Source organism: Neoarius graeffei, chromosome 26 (assembly GCF_027579695.1).
Source record: "Neoarius graeffei isolate fNeoGra1 chromosome 26, fNeoGra1.pri, whole genome shotgun sequence".
Taxonomy (NCBI): Eukaryota; Metazoa; Chordata; class Actinopteri; order Siluriformes; family Ariidae; genus Neoarius; species Neoarius graeffei.
In genome coordinates this window covers 44,170,305-44,185,065 of record NC_083594.1, presented here as the reverse complement: position 1 = coordinate 44,185,065, position 14,761 = coordinate 44,170,305, and the positions used below count along the sequence as shown (strand labels likewise).

Below are 14,761 nucleotides of genomic sequence, written 5' to 3'. Positions count from 1 at the left end.
GATATACCAATTAAGAACTTCTGAAATCCTTGAAAATATTCTGGAGATTTTATTTATCACTCAAGTTACTGCTGACGAGATTCTAAGATTCCTGTTCTTGGCTGCAGGAGTGGAACCGAATGTGGTCTTCTGCTGTTGCATGCTGAGATGCTTTTCTGCTCACCACAGTTGTAAAGAGTTGCTATGAGTTGTCATATCCTTTCTGGCACCTTGAACTAATCTGTCCATTTTCCTCTGACCTCTCTTATCAACAAGGTGTTTGTTTCTACCCACAGGACTGCCATTGCTCACTCAATGTTTTTTGTTTTTCGTACCATTCTGTGTAAACTCTAGAGACTGCTGTGTGTGAAACCCCCAGGAGATCGGCAGTTTCTGAAATACTCAAACCAGTCCATCTGGCTCAAACCAACACCCATGCCACGGTGAAAGAAAGTCACACTTTGCGATCACAATTTTTCTCATTCTGATGTTTGAAGTGAACATTAACTGAAGCTCTTGATTTGTATCTGCATGATTTTATGCATCGTACTGCTGTCAAAGGATTGGCTGATTAGAGAAGTGCATAAAACAGCAGGTGGATGTATGGGTGTTCCTAATAAAGCGTCCAGGGAGTGTAATTTATAATGAAAAGGTAGGTTTGTATTAAATTAGAAAAGAATGCAAAATAGAAGGAGAAGGGTTTTCACTAACAGACTTGGACTTTCGGATCCCACTGTAGGTATACGGAAGTGGAAAAGCTGTGTCAGTAATAAAAAAAATGTATTTTACTAAAGAAGAGAGAATTTCATCTCAAAGGATCATGTACCTCAAAATAAGGAAAGCTTTTTGAGATAAAAAAAAATCCCAAAATATCAAATCTCATTCTCCAAAAGTCAGAAATGTGATTCTGAAAGTCAGTAAGTTGCTACAAGTAAAAGTATTTAAGTAATAATGAAAATGACAAATGATGAAATTAAGTCATTCGCAGCAGATGACAAATCCACACGATTCTTTGTGGGTTTTATTGCTCTGCTGAAGAATGTGATTTCATGCTTTACATAGAAATAAATATAAATAAAATTCAGATAAAATGTGCAAGATTTCATTGTATTGATAAAACAGTCACTGGATGAGAGGAGATGAGACTGTCGATGTATAATATCAAGTATTTTGAAAGTCGAAATAAAAAATATCAGGAGTAAACAGTTTTTAATGGAATTAAGTCAGATTATATATTCAATTTCAATAATACCAAAGTAAAAGTATTAATTCTACTTTAATAATTCTAAAACCTAGACCTAAAATCTGTCCTAATGTGAGTCCTAGCTGTTTCCAATTGCTAAACATGAAACACTTGTTCTTTGAAAAATATCAGATATCAGGTTGCTTGGAAAAAAAAGAGGGGGGGTTAATGACAGCATATCTATTACAAAATCAAATATACATTAGTTGACGGATGTACAAGTTATTTTGTTTCGCTACTTTATACAAACCAATTCAACTAAGTGAACAGAGACAAGAAACAATACTACGTGCCTTCAAATTTCTTTCATTATTCAGTTGTCAGTTCATTTCCTCTGCTGAATTATCGCACGGATACACAAATGCTCATGATATCAAATTTTCTTCTCAGCAAAACGTATTCTTCTTCTAACCACCTGTTTAATTCCATTGCATAATCCAGGTCAGCATGGGTTATAAACAGGCTTACCTGTGGTACGTAGTAAAGCAGCATATTCTTTTTCAGTAAGGGGCTAGTTACTCTCAAAAACATGTAGACACAAGTACACACACACACACACACCCACACCTGCTGAAAATGCAACAGAGGCTTTGAGTAGAAATTTTACTTAGCAGACACACGTCATGGTATTAACCATCTAATCACACCTCTGGCAGGGCCTGAAATAGGTCTTGATCAGATTTAAGACAGAACAGATGGTCAGCTTCAGGTGGACTTTATATTTTCGACACTAAATCAAATGTACGGATTTATAAATAGATTGGTAGATTGCAGATCTATTTTAGAGAATAATACTTCGCATTATTTTAAATATTACAACCAATAGTTTTGTGTTTATTAATACAATCATGGGGCGGCATGGTGGTGTAGTGGTTAGCACTGTCGCCTCACAGCAAGAAGGTCCGGGTTCGAGCCCCGTGGCCGGCGAGGGCCTTTCTGTGCGGAGTTTGCATGTTCTCCCCGTGTCCGCATGGGTTTCCTCCGGGTGCTCCGGTTTCCCCCACAGTCCAAAGACATGCAGGTTAGGTTAACTGGTGACTCTAAATTGACCGTAGGTGTGAATGTGAGTGTGAATGGTTGTCTGTGTCTATGTGTCAGCCCTGTGATGACCTGGTGACTTGTCCAGGGTGTACCCCGCCTTTCGCCCGTAGTCAGCTGGGATAGGCTCCAGCTTGCCTGCGACCCTGTAGAACAGGATAAAGCGGCTAGAGATAAGGAGATGAGATATTATACTGTATATAATAACCAATAGTTACTTTTTTCTTTTTTACTTTTATAGGCCTCTCTGTATACATATGGTAATTACACTGAGCACTTAATGCAGGGATGTTGGATTTGCTCTTACGTACAGTGCATAGCTAGCTCAGACTAACACAGATACACCTGGGCAAACTGCCACACACTGAAACACCGGGTTGCAAAAACAAGCAGACGACAGCTGAATCCTCCGTATGTGATCTTCTTTATGCCAGGAAGGCTTTCTGTGGTGTTGCCAAGGTCCTTAAAGCACGATTAAGCATGAAGGGAAGAGAACTCAATGCTTTGTGTTTTGTTGGGTATCTGCTGCATGCTGCAGTGATTTTCATGCTGTATAACAGTATTGTGCTATGTAATTATAGGATAGTCCACTAATTGTTGTACTGATGGCCTTATAATGTTTTTCAGCACCAGCTGGTATTATAGTGATAGAGAAACACAGAAAAAGACAAGTGAACGGAGACATGTTTTACCACAGAGCGACTACAGTCACTGGCCACTTTAATAGGAACACCTGTACATTCATATTGATCCAATCAGACAGCATTTCTCCAAGCTGCAGCTGTCCAGTTTTGGTGAGCCGACGCCAACTGTAGCTTCAGATTCCTGTTTTTGGCTGACATCTCGTGTGTATATATATATATATATTATATATACATTTTGTTTACTGGCGGCACGGTGGTGTAGTGGTTAGCGCTGTCGCCTGACAGCAAGAAGGTCCGGGTTCGAGCCCCGTGGCCGGCAAGGGCCTTTCTGTGTGGAGTTTGCATGTTCTCCCCGTGTCCGCGTGGGTTTCCTCCGGGTGCTCCAGTTTCCCCCACAGTCCAAAGACATGCAGGTTAGGTTAACTGGTGACTCTAAATTGACCGTAGGTGTGAATGTGAGTGTGAATGGTTGTCTGTGTCTGTGTGTCAGCCCTGTGATGACCTGGCGACTTGTCCAGGGTGTACCCCGCCTTTCGCCCATAGTCAGCTGGGATAGGCTCCAGCTTGCCTGCAACCCTGTAGAACAGGATAAAGCGGCTAGAGATAATGAGATGAGATGAGATTTTGTTTACTTAATAGTATTATTGGTATAGATTTGTTCATAGCTTTATTTTTACTGTCACCCTTTTATTTTAGCTTTTAAGTTTAACTTAATTAGGCATCTACAGGCTTGCTCCATACGGCATCTCATTGTACTTGTACACTGATGATAAAATCTTGAATCTTGAAGAAAGGAACCCAATGTTCTTTGGCTGTTGTATCCCACCTGCCTCAAAGTTTGACATGTTGATGCTTTTCTGCTCACTATGGTTGTAAAACTTCCTTCAGCTTGAGCCAGCCTCACCATTCCCCTCTGACCTTTGTCATCAAAATGACATTTCTGCCTGAAGAAGAACTGCCTGGTTTTTTTTTGCACCATTCTGTGTAAAATCTTGAGACTGCTGTCTGTGAAAATCCCAAGGAGATCAACAATTCCAGAAATATCCAAACCAACCTGTCTGGCACTATCAACCATGCCACAGGCAAAGTCACTGAGAACACACTTCCCCACACATTCAAGAATGGGGGTTCTTGAATGTTTCATGTGAATGTTACCTGAAGCTTTTGACTTGTATATTCATGAAGCCAAAGTATGTGGTCTCTGGCTTCGTGCAGATACTGGGATCATACTACACGAATTAAGTCGGATTTAGATACAATTTTGTCGTGGCTAAAAATTTTCCAGCATCGGGCCGGATTATGAGCATCAGGAACGACAAACATGTCTTGTAACGTGACATAATCAAAGAACAGTGATGTGGCTTCTGGGACGCCCTACAACACCGTGACGGAAAATCTATCATGTCAGAATTTTTTTGTATTTTCTCGCCTAGTTTGACGACTCCTACGACGTGTTCCTCGATAGCCATGAGTGACAATTTCTTGACCCTCCTCCTCAAAAACACGCAAGGATGTGAATGATGATTGGTCGGCGTCAAACTTGTAGTGTTGTCAGTCTCCCTACCAAAACACAGCAAGAATAATGGCACTATGATTGATTAATCTGACATCGTGTCTATTCTCATCTCATTATCTCTAGCCGCTTTATCCTGTTCTACAGGGTCGCAGGCAAGCTGGAGCCTATCCCAGCTGACTACGGGCGAAAGGCGGGGTACACCCTGGACAAGTCGCCAGGTCATCACAGGGCTGACACATAGACACAGACAACCATTCACACTCGCATTCACACCTACGGTCAATTTAGAGTCACCAGTTAACCTAACCTGCATGTCTTTGGACTGTGGGGGAAACCGGAGCACCCGGAGGAAACCCACGTGGACACGGGGAGAACATGCAAACTCCACACAGAAAGGCCCTCGCCGGCCACGGGGCTCGAACCCGGACCTTCTTGCTGTGAGGCGACAGCGCTAACCACTACACCACCGTGCCGCCCATGGTGAAGGCCAAAAAAAAATCCTGTCGTTTAGCTAGCTAGTGAGTGGGGGGGATGGAAAGACAAACATATGTATCTTCTAACCTGAAAGATAATTTATCAAGAAGGTCTGTGGAACAGACACAGTTAAAGAAAGTCAGTCGTTTAATTTTGTAGGAATAAACAAGACGAGTAAACAGCCTGGCCAACACTCCATATCAGACGGTGGCGCTAATTCACCAATCTGTTGCTTATCAACCGCCTTCAAACTGAAGAAGAAGAAGAAGAAGAAGAAGCAGGCGCATAGTAGTAGTTTTCCCATAATTCCGTTCTTCCCGGAAGTGCCAGCCAGGCTTCTTTTGGTGATTTGGAATGGACGCTTATTATGGGTGGAAAATAGAAACTACTTAGCTGTTTTTTTTTTTTTTGCATCTCATTTGTTTATTTTTTCCTCAGAGGAGAATAAAACGCTGCCATAATGACAAATGGTACTTCCGCTAACGCGACATCATCGATTTAACAGCTGTCACTGCTGAGAAACTTCCACAGGACAGGCTAGCTACAGACCAGCTAACGAGCTAGCATGCTAGCATGCTAATATTAGCCTGTTAGCTAACGCAGTTGTGGACGTGGCTGAATTTAGACCTTTATTTACGCAAATAGTGTTGATATTTACTCCTGGATAAACTCGGATAGTAAACAATAAATCAGCGGGTTTTTTTTTTTAGTCGACAGATTGTTTTTCCTCCAGCTGTCGATGTGAGCAAAGACGTCATTTGGGCAGCAGTGTAAACACAGAGCTAACCTGGTTAATTAAACAGGAAGTTATCAGGAAATAAATAACTATTAATTTAGTAGTGAGTCAGATAGACCTGAGTAGTAGGGTAATTATTATGGCTATAATACTAATCATAATGTATTATTATTATTATTTATTATTATTATCACCATCTGAATAATCTCAGCTATCAGTCTGGATTTATTTATATGTAATGCCTATAAATGCATTTGCCATCTTATTAAAGTTTTTAAAAAAAAGTCTACATCATTTATTGTTTTTTTCCCCCCCCACAGTGTACTCCTTTGACGGCATCCTTGTGTTTGGACTTCTCTTCATTTGTACTTGTGCATACCTGAAGAAGGTTCCTCGTCTCAACAGCTGGCTCTTATCTGAGAAAAAAGGTGTGTGGGGCGTCTTCTATAAAGGTAAGTGTCCTGTTCATCCTGATATGGTTTCGAATTTTTATACACTACTGTCACCTCAGACCACAGTATGTGCGTCTGCAGGACCGTCTCCAGTACCATCTTGAGCAGCACAGGGGCTCCACAAGGAACTGTGCTGGCTCCATTTCTGTTTACAATATCTCATCTCTCATCTCATTATCTCTAGCCGCTTTATCCTTCTACAGGGTCGCAGGCAAGCTGGAGCCTATCCCAGCTGACTACGGGTGAAAGGCGGGGTACACCCTGGACAAGTCGCCAGGTCATCACAGGGCTGACACATAGACACAGACAACCACTCACACTCACATTCACACCTACGGTCAATTTAGAGTCACCAGTTAACCTAACCTGCATGTCTTTGGACTGTGGGGGAAACCGGAGGAAACCCACGGGGAGAACATGCAAACTCCACACAGAAAGGCCCTCGCCGGCCCCGGGGCTCGAACCCAGGACCTTCTTGCTGTGAGGCGACAGCGCTAACCACTACACCACCGTGCCGCCCTGTTTACAATATACACTGGAGATCAAAATTAGAGAACAACTTATAAAAACTTGAATAATTTTGAAATAATACCATCTTCACTGCTCAACAGTTTAAGGACATTTTGTTGTGTCTATACCATGCTACAACAACACTTTTTCACAAAATGGATAACGCATTTCAACAAAAAACCTGCATTTTGCAAAAAATGCACTGATCAAAATTAGAGAACACTTTCAGGTGCCTCCCACTTAATGGTGCTAATCTAGCACATGGTGCTAATTTCCTTGATTATCAGTCAACCCCTATTTAAGTGGCATTCTAACTGCCAGTTTCATTGACTTTGCAAGATGGTGGGTCGTTCTAAAGTGACTGAAAGCCTCCGGCAGCAGGTTGTCCAGATGAAAACCAAAGGGATGACCCTATCAGCCATAGCAAGACAAGTTGATCGTTCCAAATCTGTGATTTCAAGAATATTGAATCTTTACAAAACTACAAACTCATTCAAGTCGCCCAAGAAGGCTGGTCGTCCACGGAAGACAAATGCAAGAGAGGACAGGTCACTGCGAAGGATGTCAATGGGTAATCGTTTCCATACTGCAGGTGGAATTGCTCGCCAGTTCAGTGCTGAACATGGTAAGGATCTGTCTCGCCATACAGTGGCTCGCCGTTTAAGAGCATTTGGACTGAAGGCCCACACTGCAGTGACCAAACCTCTCATTAGCAAAAAAAATCAAAAAGCTAGACTGAGCTTTGCTGAGGAGCATGTTGTGTGGACAGAGGAGAACTGGTCCAGGGTTCACTTCAGTGATGAAAGCAAATTTAATTTATTTGGGTCTGATGGGAAGCATTATGTTCGGCGACACATTGGAGAAAGACTAAACCCAAAGTGTGTAAAGAAGTCAGTGAAAGGTGGAGGAGGAAGTGTCATGGTTTGGGGCATGTTTTCTGCTGCGGGAGTTGGGCCTCTTGTACAGCTACATGGCCGAGTGAATGCAAATGTGTATCAGAACCTTCTTCAACAGCACATGGTTCCTTACTTGCGTTCATCGCCCAATCAGCCTGCAGTCTTTATGCAGGACAATGCTCCATGTCACACAGCAAAACGGGTAAAGAATTTCCTTGAAGGTGAAAACATTGAATTAATGGCATGGCCTGCCCAGAGTCCTGATCTCAACCCAATAGAGAACCTCTGGAAAATCCTTGGTGACAAAGTTATGGTCAAGAAACCCTCTACAATCACCGAACTGTGGAGGAGGCTGGAAGAAGAATGGACCAAAATCACACCAGAGCAGTGTGAGAGACTAGTGCTATCCTGTGGCCGCAGATGTGCTGAAGTCATTCACAGCAGAGGCCTGTACACTTCTTACTAATTGCTGACTGTTGTAACCTTCAGATTTTTGTTCCAGATTGTTGTTCTCTAATTTTGATCAGTGCGTTTTCTGAAAAATATTTTTTTTTGTGAAATGCCTTTAGTCATTTTGTGAAAAAAATGTTGTTGAACCATGATATGGACACAATAAAATGTCATTTAACTGTTGAGCAGTGAAGATGGTATTATTTCAAAATTATTCAAGTTTTTATAAGTTGTTCTCTAATTTTGATCTCCAGTGTATACAGCAGATTTTCAATATAACACCAACAGCTGCTTTATGCAGAAATTCTCAGATGACACTGCTGTTGTAGGCCTCATCAAAGGGGGCGATGAGTCGGAGTGTAGAGCCACTTTGGATGACTTTGTGGAATGGAGCGCACACAATCACCTCCAGCTGAACACCACAAAAACCAAGGAGATTATTGTGGACTTCAGGAAGGGGAGGAAAAGGACTCAACCAACACCAATTACCATCAGAGGCACTGAGGTGGAGGTGGTTGCCAACCATAGGTACCTGGGAGTGCAGCTGGATAGTGGGCTGGACTGGAGGAGTCATATGGAGACTGTGTATAGGAAGGGCCAAAGCCGACTTTATTTTTTAAGAAGGCTGCGATCTTTTAATATCTGTCAGCCCCTACTATGCAGTGTCTACCATTCAGTGGTGGCAAGTGCCCTCTTCTTTGCTGTTGTATGTTGGGGTGTGGGAGCCTGTGCTGCTGACAACAAAAGACTGGACAAGCTAATCAGGAAGGCGGGATCAGTGGTAGGGACTGTTTTCCCAACAGTTCAGCAGGTGACGGAGGCCAGATCCCTGAGTAAATTGAGGGCAGTTTTGGACAATTCTCAACACCCACTCCATGGCCTGAAAGTGGTTAACAATAGCAGTTTCAGTCAGAGACTGATTGCACCAATATGTAAAACAGAGATTCAGGAAGTCCTTTATACCAGCTGCTATAAGGTTCTATAATGCACAAAAGTAACTGCACTCCTTCTGCTTTAGTATTATTATTTATTTATCTATTTTAACCTATTAATAGTAGTATTCAATTATTAGAGTTTGCGGTGAGGTAATGTGTGATGTGATGTCTGAATGTTGTGCTGCTGTGACACTGTAATTTCCTGTAAAGGATTATTAAAGGATCTATCTATCTATTCTTTAAATTCGTTTCTTAATACAAGGATTTTTTAAGATGTTACCTTGACAGTTTCGGCGATAAACTTCCGCCTTCTTCAAAACAGTCCTGTTTTGAAGAAGGCGGAAGTTTATCGCCGAAACTGTTAAGGTAACATCTTAAAAAATCCTTGTATTAAGAAACGAATTTAAAGAATAGTTTCAATAGGTAGACATAATGAACTTTCACTACATATCTATCTATCTATCTATGATCTAAGGAGTCATGACGAAGAGAAGGTTCATGAAATGCGAGCACACCAATGGAAGAAACATACACACAAAGGCTGCTCCCGTATGTTTGCCACAGCGGATCTGTTCCACGTATTTGATTTGGCATAGGTTTTACACCGGATGCCCTTCCTGACGCAACTCTCCTCAGTCTATCCAGGGACTAAGTATGCACTGTCTTGTACTACCCCAGTGGCTGGGTATTTAACCAAATTTGCATGTTTTTGACATGGAGGAAACACCTGGAGGAAATCCACGCAGACGTGGGGAGAACATGCAAACTCCATACGGAAAGTCCCCCATTAGCTGTGCGATTCGAACCCGGAACCTTCTTACTGTGAGGCGACAGTGTCGCCCCTAACATGGAGAAAATGTACTGTGCTGAAAATCAGTTAAGAATTAAATGATAAACTTGTGTGAATGTGGTCCACGCTGCTGTATTACATTTCATTTGTGGGGAATAAAATAAAATACAGAAACAATACTGCTTTTCATTCACGATCTACAAAAAATGTCATGCATTGCTCTTGGGTCACTTGAGCTCTTCAGTGTAATACAATCAACAGGGATTATTAAACACTGTCTTCGTTATATTAAAGGCGTTTAGCAGACGCTCTTATCCAGAGCGACGTACAATGTACAACCTGGGGAGCAGTTGGGGGGTTAGGTGCCTTGCTTAAGGGCACTTCAGCCATTCCTGCTGGTCTAGGGAATAGAACTGGTGACCTTTTGGTCCCAAAGCTGCTTCTCTAACCATTAGGTCATGACTTCCTTTCATGCTAGAACTGAATGGAATGGAATGTAATAGGGGCAGCCATGGCGTGAAGGTTAGAGAAGCAGATTTGGGCCCATAGGGTTGCTGGTTTGATTCCCATGGTTAGCAGGAAAAATCTAAGGAGAGCTGAGTGAATGAACAGCACTTCTGCATCATGGCTGAAGTGCCTTTGAGCAAGGTACCGAACCCCCAGGTGTTGTAGCATAGCTGCCCACTGCTCTGGGTATGTGTATATGCTCATTGCTCACTTGCGTGTACATGTGTGTGTTCACTGCTTCAGATGGGTTAAATGCAGAGGAGGAATTTCACTATGTTCAAGTGTACATGTGACCCTTCCCTATTCGCTTTCAGCTATGTGTTGCAATAATGTCACACTGTCTAATCACAGCTTTAAGCTATACTTCCGAACGTGGTTATAATTGGAGGCCAGGAGAAGGCAGGCATTGCTGTCTGTATATTATTATTATTATTGGTTCTTACTGGTTTCTACTTTCATCCTTTTTAAATCAAGGAGCTTTTCATAACTAAAACATGATGAAAATGTTAATATGACTCCAAATACTTTTAACAGGATGTTTTCAAATTTCTCAGAGTTGATGGGAGCACAGTGTTGTGTTCTTGGAATGTGCCATACATTATCATATTGATCATATTCAGGTGTGTATGTTAACCTGCTGATTTATTTTTTTTCCCTTTAACAGCGGCAGTAATCGGGACCCGGCTTCATATTGCCGTGGCGCTCTCCTGTTTGTGTATGGCGTTCTACCTGATCTTCTTGAAATGACACTGATGCAGCCACCTCATGGACTCTGTTTGGACGTTGAGGCCTGGAGTGCCATCGGAAACGCCGTACAGGCGGATCCTACCGTCAGGACACACACAGACGCTGCTCCATGTTCCTGTTTCCTACCTGCTCCTAGAGTTGTAACCATCTTGTCCTTTGTTTTCTCTTTTGATGATTTGTCTTCGACTCGAGCTGGAGAGCGATGCATCTAAATCGGCATAAAGGAAGAAACATTAAGATAAGATTAAGGACAACTGACTTGTATGAACATTTAGCCTTTACTTGGTGGTTTAAGGTTGTTGTCATGGTTGAATATGAAGTGGTGTAGAAGTTGCAAAAAAGACTTTTTTTTTTTCCCCCCCCATCTCGAAATTATTTGCATTCACTTGATTCATTTTTGTAGATGCAAAGTACTTAATATGGCTGTCGCTATATTAAGGCTGCACAATTTAGTACGGTTTTTAATTCAAATTGGTCATAAATATAGCCTAATATTTCTCATCAGTGGCAGTAGTTTCAGCATGACGTACCAGGACATGCCAGTCCTTTTCAGTGGTCCATTTTGCTTTCTGATAACACAGTTAAACTGAATTTCAAATTGAGGCTTTGACGATGCAGTCATTTAGGACCCGAGAGGTTACAAAAAGTCACAATTCATCCACTTTGTCCTCACTGGCTTTGCTTTTGGGTGTGCATGTTACATTAAGATGCCTGTTAATGCTTCAGTTTCAGCTGGATTGTCTTAGCGCAACCAAATCTGATTTGATTCTGTAATGTGAATATCATATTGTAATATAGAGAGATTCTACAGTACAGCAACATCAGTACCATGTGAAGGGTTGGAGGTTGATATTTGTAAAGATACTCAGATAGTATAATATAAAAATATGTCTTACAATTGGGATGGGATTTTCTTTTCTAAAGCAATAAGGAACACTAAGCTGGAAGAAATCTTCCAAGTAAGTCTTATTTACTCAATTGCGAATCTGAGATTTGTGATCGAATACTCGCTGACGCAGTACAGTACTCCTAACGTAGTCGATGCCAAATTGGCCGTGGTTTTAATATTGTTGTACAGATCCGACCCTCAGACGTACAGCTTATCGTCAGCTAAATAAGTCACTTTGTATCCAAGTGTACATCTGTTCCTGACTTTCTGCACACTGTTGTCTGTATGGAGCGTCAATGCTGGTTGTTAAGCAAAAGGTTTTGGTATCTGTATTCTTTTTGTATTTAAATTGAATTAAATAAAGTGTATACTGTAAACCCTTTACCTGTTTGCATAATGCATTGTATTATACCACAGTGCTGTTGAAATCTTGCTTCTGATGGTCATAAAGGTTGATGTTTGATTAATTTTCCATGACAGCAGCTCCTGCAGTAGGGTCAGCTGTACAAGAAGTCACAAGCTATAACAAGGACTAAAGAAAAAAAAACTTTTATCAAAGAAAAACTGTATAATCGCTAATATTGTGAGGACTTTATTTAAATATTATCGGAGTCTCCAGTGTCAGCACTTTGTAATAGAGGCAAAACTGCTTTTTTTAAGTTTGCAGCTGCAGCAAAATGTCAAGATAGACAAAGGATGTGTTTTGCGATTTCTTGATAAGTTACATTTTTTCCCCTAGTTAACATGAGGAAATTACTTTTATGACTTATAATGCGGGCGGCACGGTGGTGTAGTGGTTAGCGCTGTCGCCTCACGGCAAGAAGGTCCGGGTTCGAGCCCCGTGGCCGGCGAGGGCCTTTCTGTGTGGAGTTTGCATGTTCTCCCTGTGTCCGCGTGGGTTTCCTCCGGGTGCTCCGGTTTCCCCCACAGTCCAAAGACATGCAGGTTAGGTTAACTGGTGACTCTAAATTGACCGTAGGTGTGAATGTGAGTGTGAATGGTTGTCTGTGTCAGCCCTGTGATGACCTGGCGACTTGTCCAGGGTGTACCCCGCCTTTCGCCCGTAGTCAGCTGGGATAGGCTCCAGCTTGCCTGCGACCCTGTAGAACAGGATAAAGCGGCTAGAGATAATGAGATGAGACTTATAATGCAAGTGATGACAGGAAGTAACTTGTTTCATGGATGTTCCATAATATTAAATGTAAGTAGAAATGGATAAAAAAAAAAATTAGGACATGTCATTGATGAAGAAAGATACTGTGGTCTAAGAGGATTAAAGCTATTTATTATTATCACTTCCTTTTCATCAAAAGTGTTCATATGTGATTAATTAATTGGACAATTCAGTGCTACAGTGAAATGCAATCACTGTTCAAGCACAGCTCTAAACTGCACTGGGGCCGTGATTGTAATCAGATCCCAACCGTACTGAACCCTCAGTCACATAATGAGGAGTGTTAAGTGTGACTAAAAAGATTTACAACCAGTGGCGGCTGGTGTGCCAATAGATTTCCCTATCTAGTCCAGTATAAGCATTCAAATGAACAGTCAGAAAATGACAATTCCACAATAATTTTATTTCTTTCTCAAAATCAGCAATTTCACAGATAAAGTAAATTAACAATTTACAGCTTTATTAGGCTCCATTTATGCTTTGGAAAGGAACGGTATCAAATACAATACTCAAGTTCTTGAGAGAAGTTTACAGTAAGGGTATGATTTCAGCTGAATCTATACAAATCAGTGTGTGTGAATGAATGAGAGAGGGGGGGACTGAGTGATCGTATGAAAAGAAAGAGAGAGAGGTGGTGGTGTGTGTGTGATTCTAAGGTGAGTGTAAGAGTTCTGTGTGAGAGAGTGCCTATGAAATGAGGTGTGTTCTGAACTAGGTGTACAGTGGTGCTTGAAAGTTTGTGAACCCTTCAGAATTTTCTACATTTCTGCATAAATATGACCTAAAACATCAGATTTTCACACAAGTCCTAAAAGTAGATAAAGAGAACCCAGTTAAACAAATGACACAAAAATATTATACTTGGTCATTTATTTATTGAGGAAAATAATCCAATATTACATATGTGAGTGGCAAAAGTATGTGAACCTTTGCTTTCAGTATCTGGTGTGACCCCCTTGTGCAGCAATAACTGCAACTAAACGTTTCCAGTAACTGTTGATCAGTCCTGCACACCGGCTTGGAGGAATTTTAGCCCGTTCCTCCGTACAGAACAGCTTCAACTCTGGGATGTTGGTGGGTTTCCTCACATGAACTGCTCGCTTCAGGTCCTTCCACAACATTTCGATTGGATTAAAGTCAGGACTTTGACTTGGCCATTCCAAAACATTCTTTGGTAGAACGACTTGTGTGCTTAGGGTCGTTGTCTTGCTGCATGACCCACCTTGTCTTGAGATTCACTTCATGGACAGATGTCCTGACATTTTCCTTTAGAATTCGCTGGTATAATTCAGAATTCATTGTTCCATCAATGATAGCAAGCTGTCCTGGCCCAGATGCAGCAAAACGGGCCCAAACCATGATACTACCACCACCATGTTTCACAGATGGGATAAGGTTCTTATGCTGGAATGCAGTCTTTTCCTTTCTCCAAACATAACGCTTCTCATTTAAACCAAAAAGTTCTATTTTGGTCTCATCCATCCACAAAACATTTTTCCAATAGCCTTCTGGCTTGTCCACGTGATCTTTAGCAAACTGCAGACGAGCAGCAATGTTCTTTTTGGAGAGCAGTGGCTTTCTCCTTGCAACCCTGCCATGCACACCATTGTTGTTCAGTGTTCTCCTGATGGTGGACTCATGAACATTAACATTAGCCAATGTGAGAGAGGCCTTCAGTTGGTTAGAAGTTACCCTGGGGTCCTTTGACCTCGCCAACTATTACACGCCTTGCTCTTGGAGTGATCTTTGTTGGTCGACCACTCTTGGGGAGGGTAACAATG

At 41.7% G+C, this 14,761-nt stretch overlaps 1 protein-coding gene across 1 annotated transcript; it reads left to right on the top strand.

Moving 5' to 3' along the window:
• The first annotated feature begins 5,195 nt into the window (after nt 1-5,195).
• tmem167b (transmembrane protein 167B) lies at nt 5,196-12,190 on the top strand. Its single transcript, XM_060909861.1, has 3 exons — nt 5,196-5,364; nt 5,951-6,082; nt 10,835-12,190. The coding sequence occupies exons 1-3, from the start codon at nt 5,355-5,357 to the stop codon at nt 10,915-10,917; spliced, it is 225 nt and encodes a 74-aa protein (XP_060765844.1). The 5' UTR covers nt 5,196-5,354; the 3' UTR covers nt 10,918-12,190.
• Nucleotides 12,191-14,761: the final 2,571 nt, after the last annotated feature.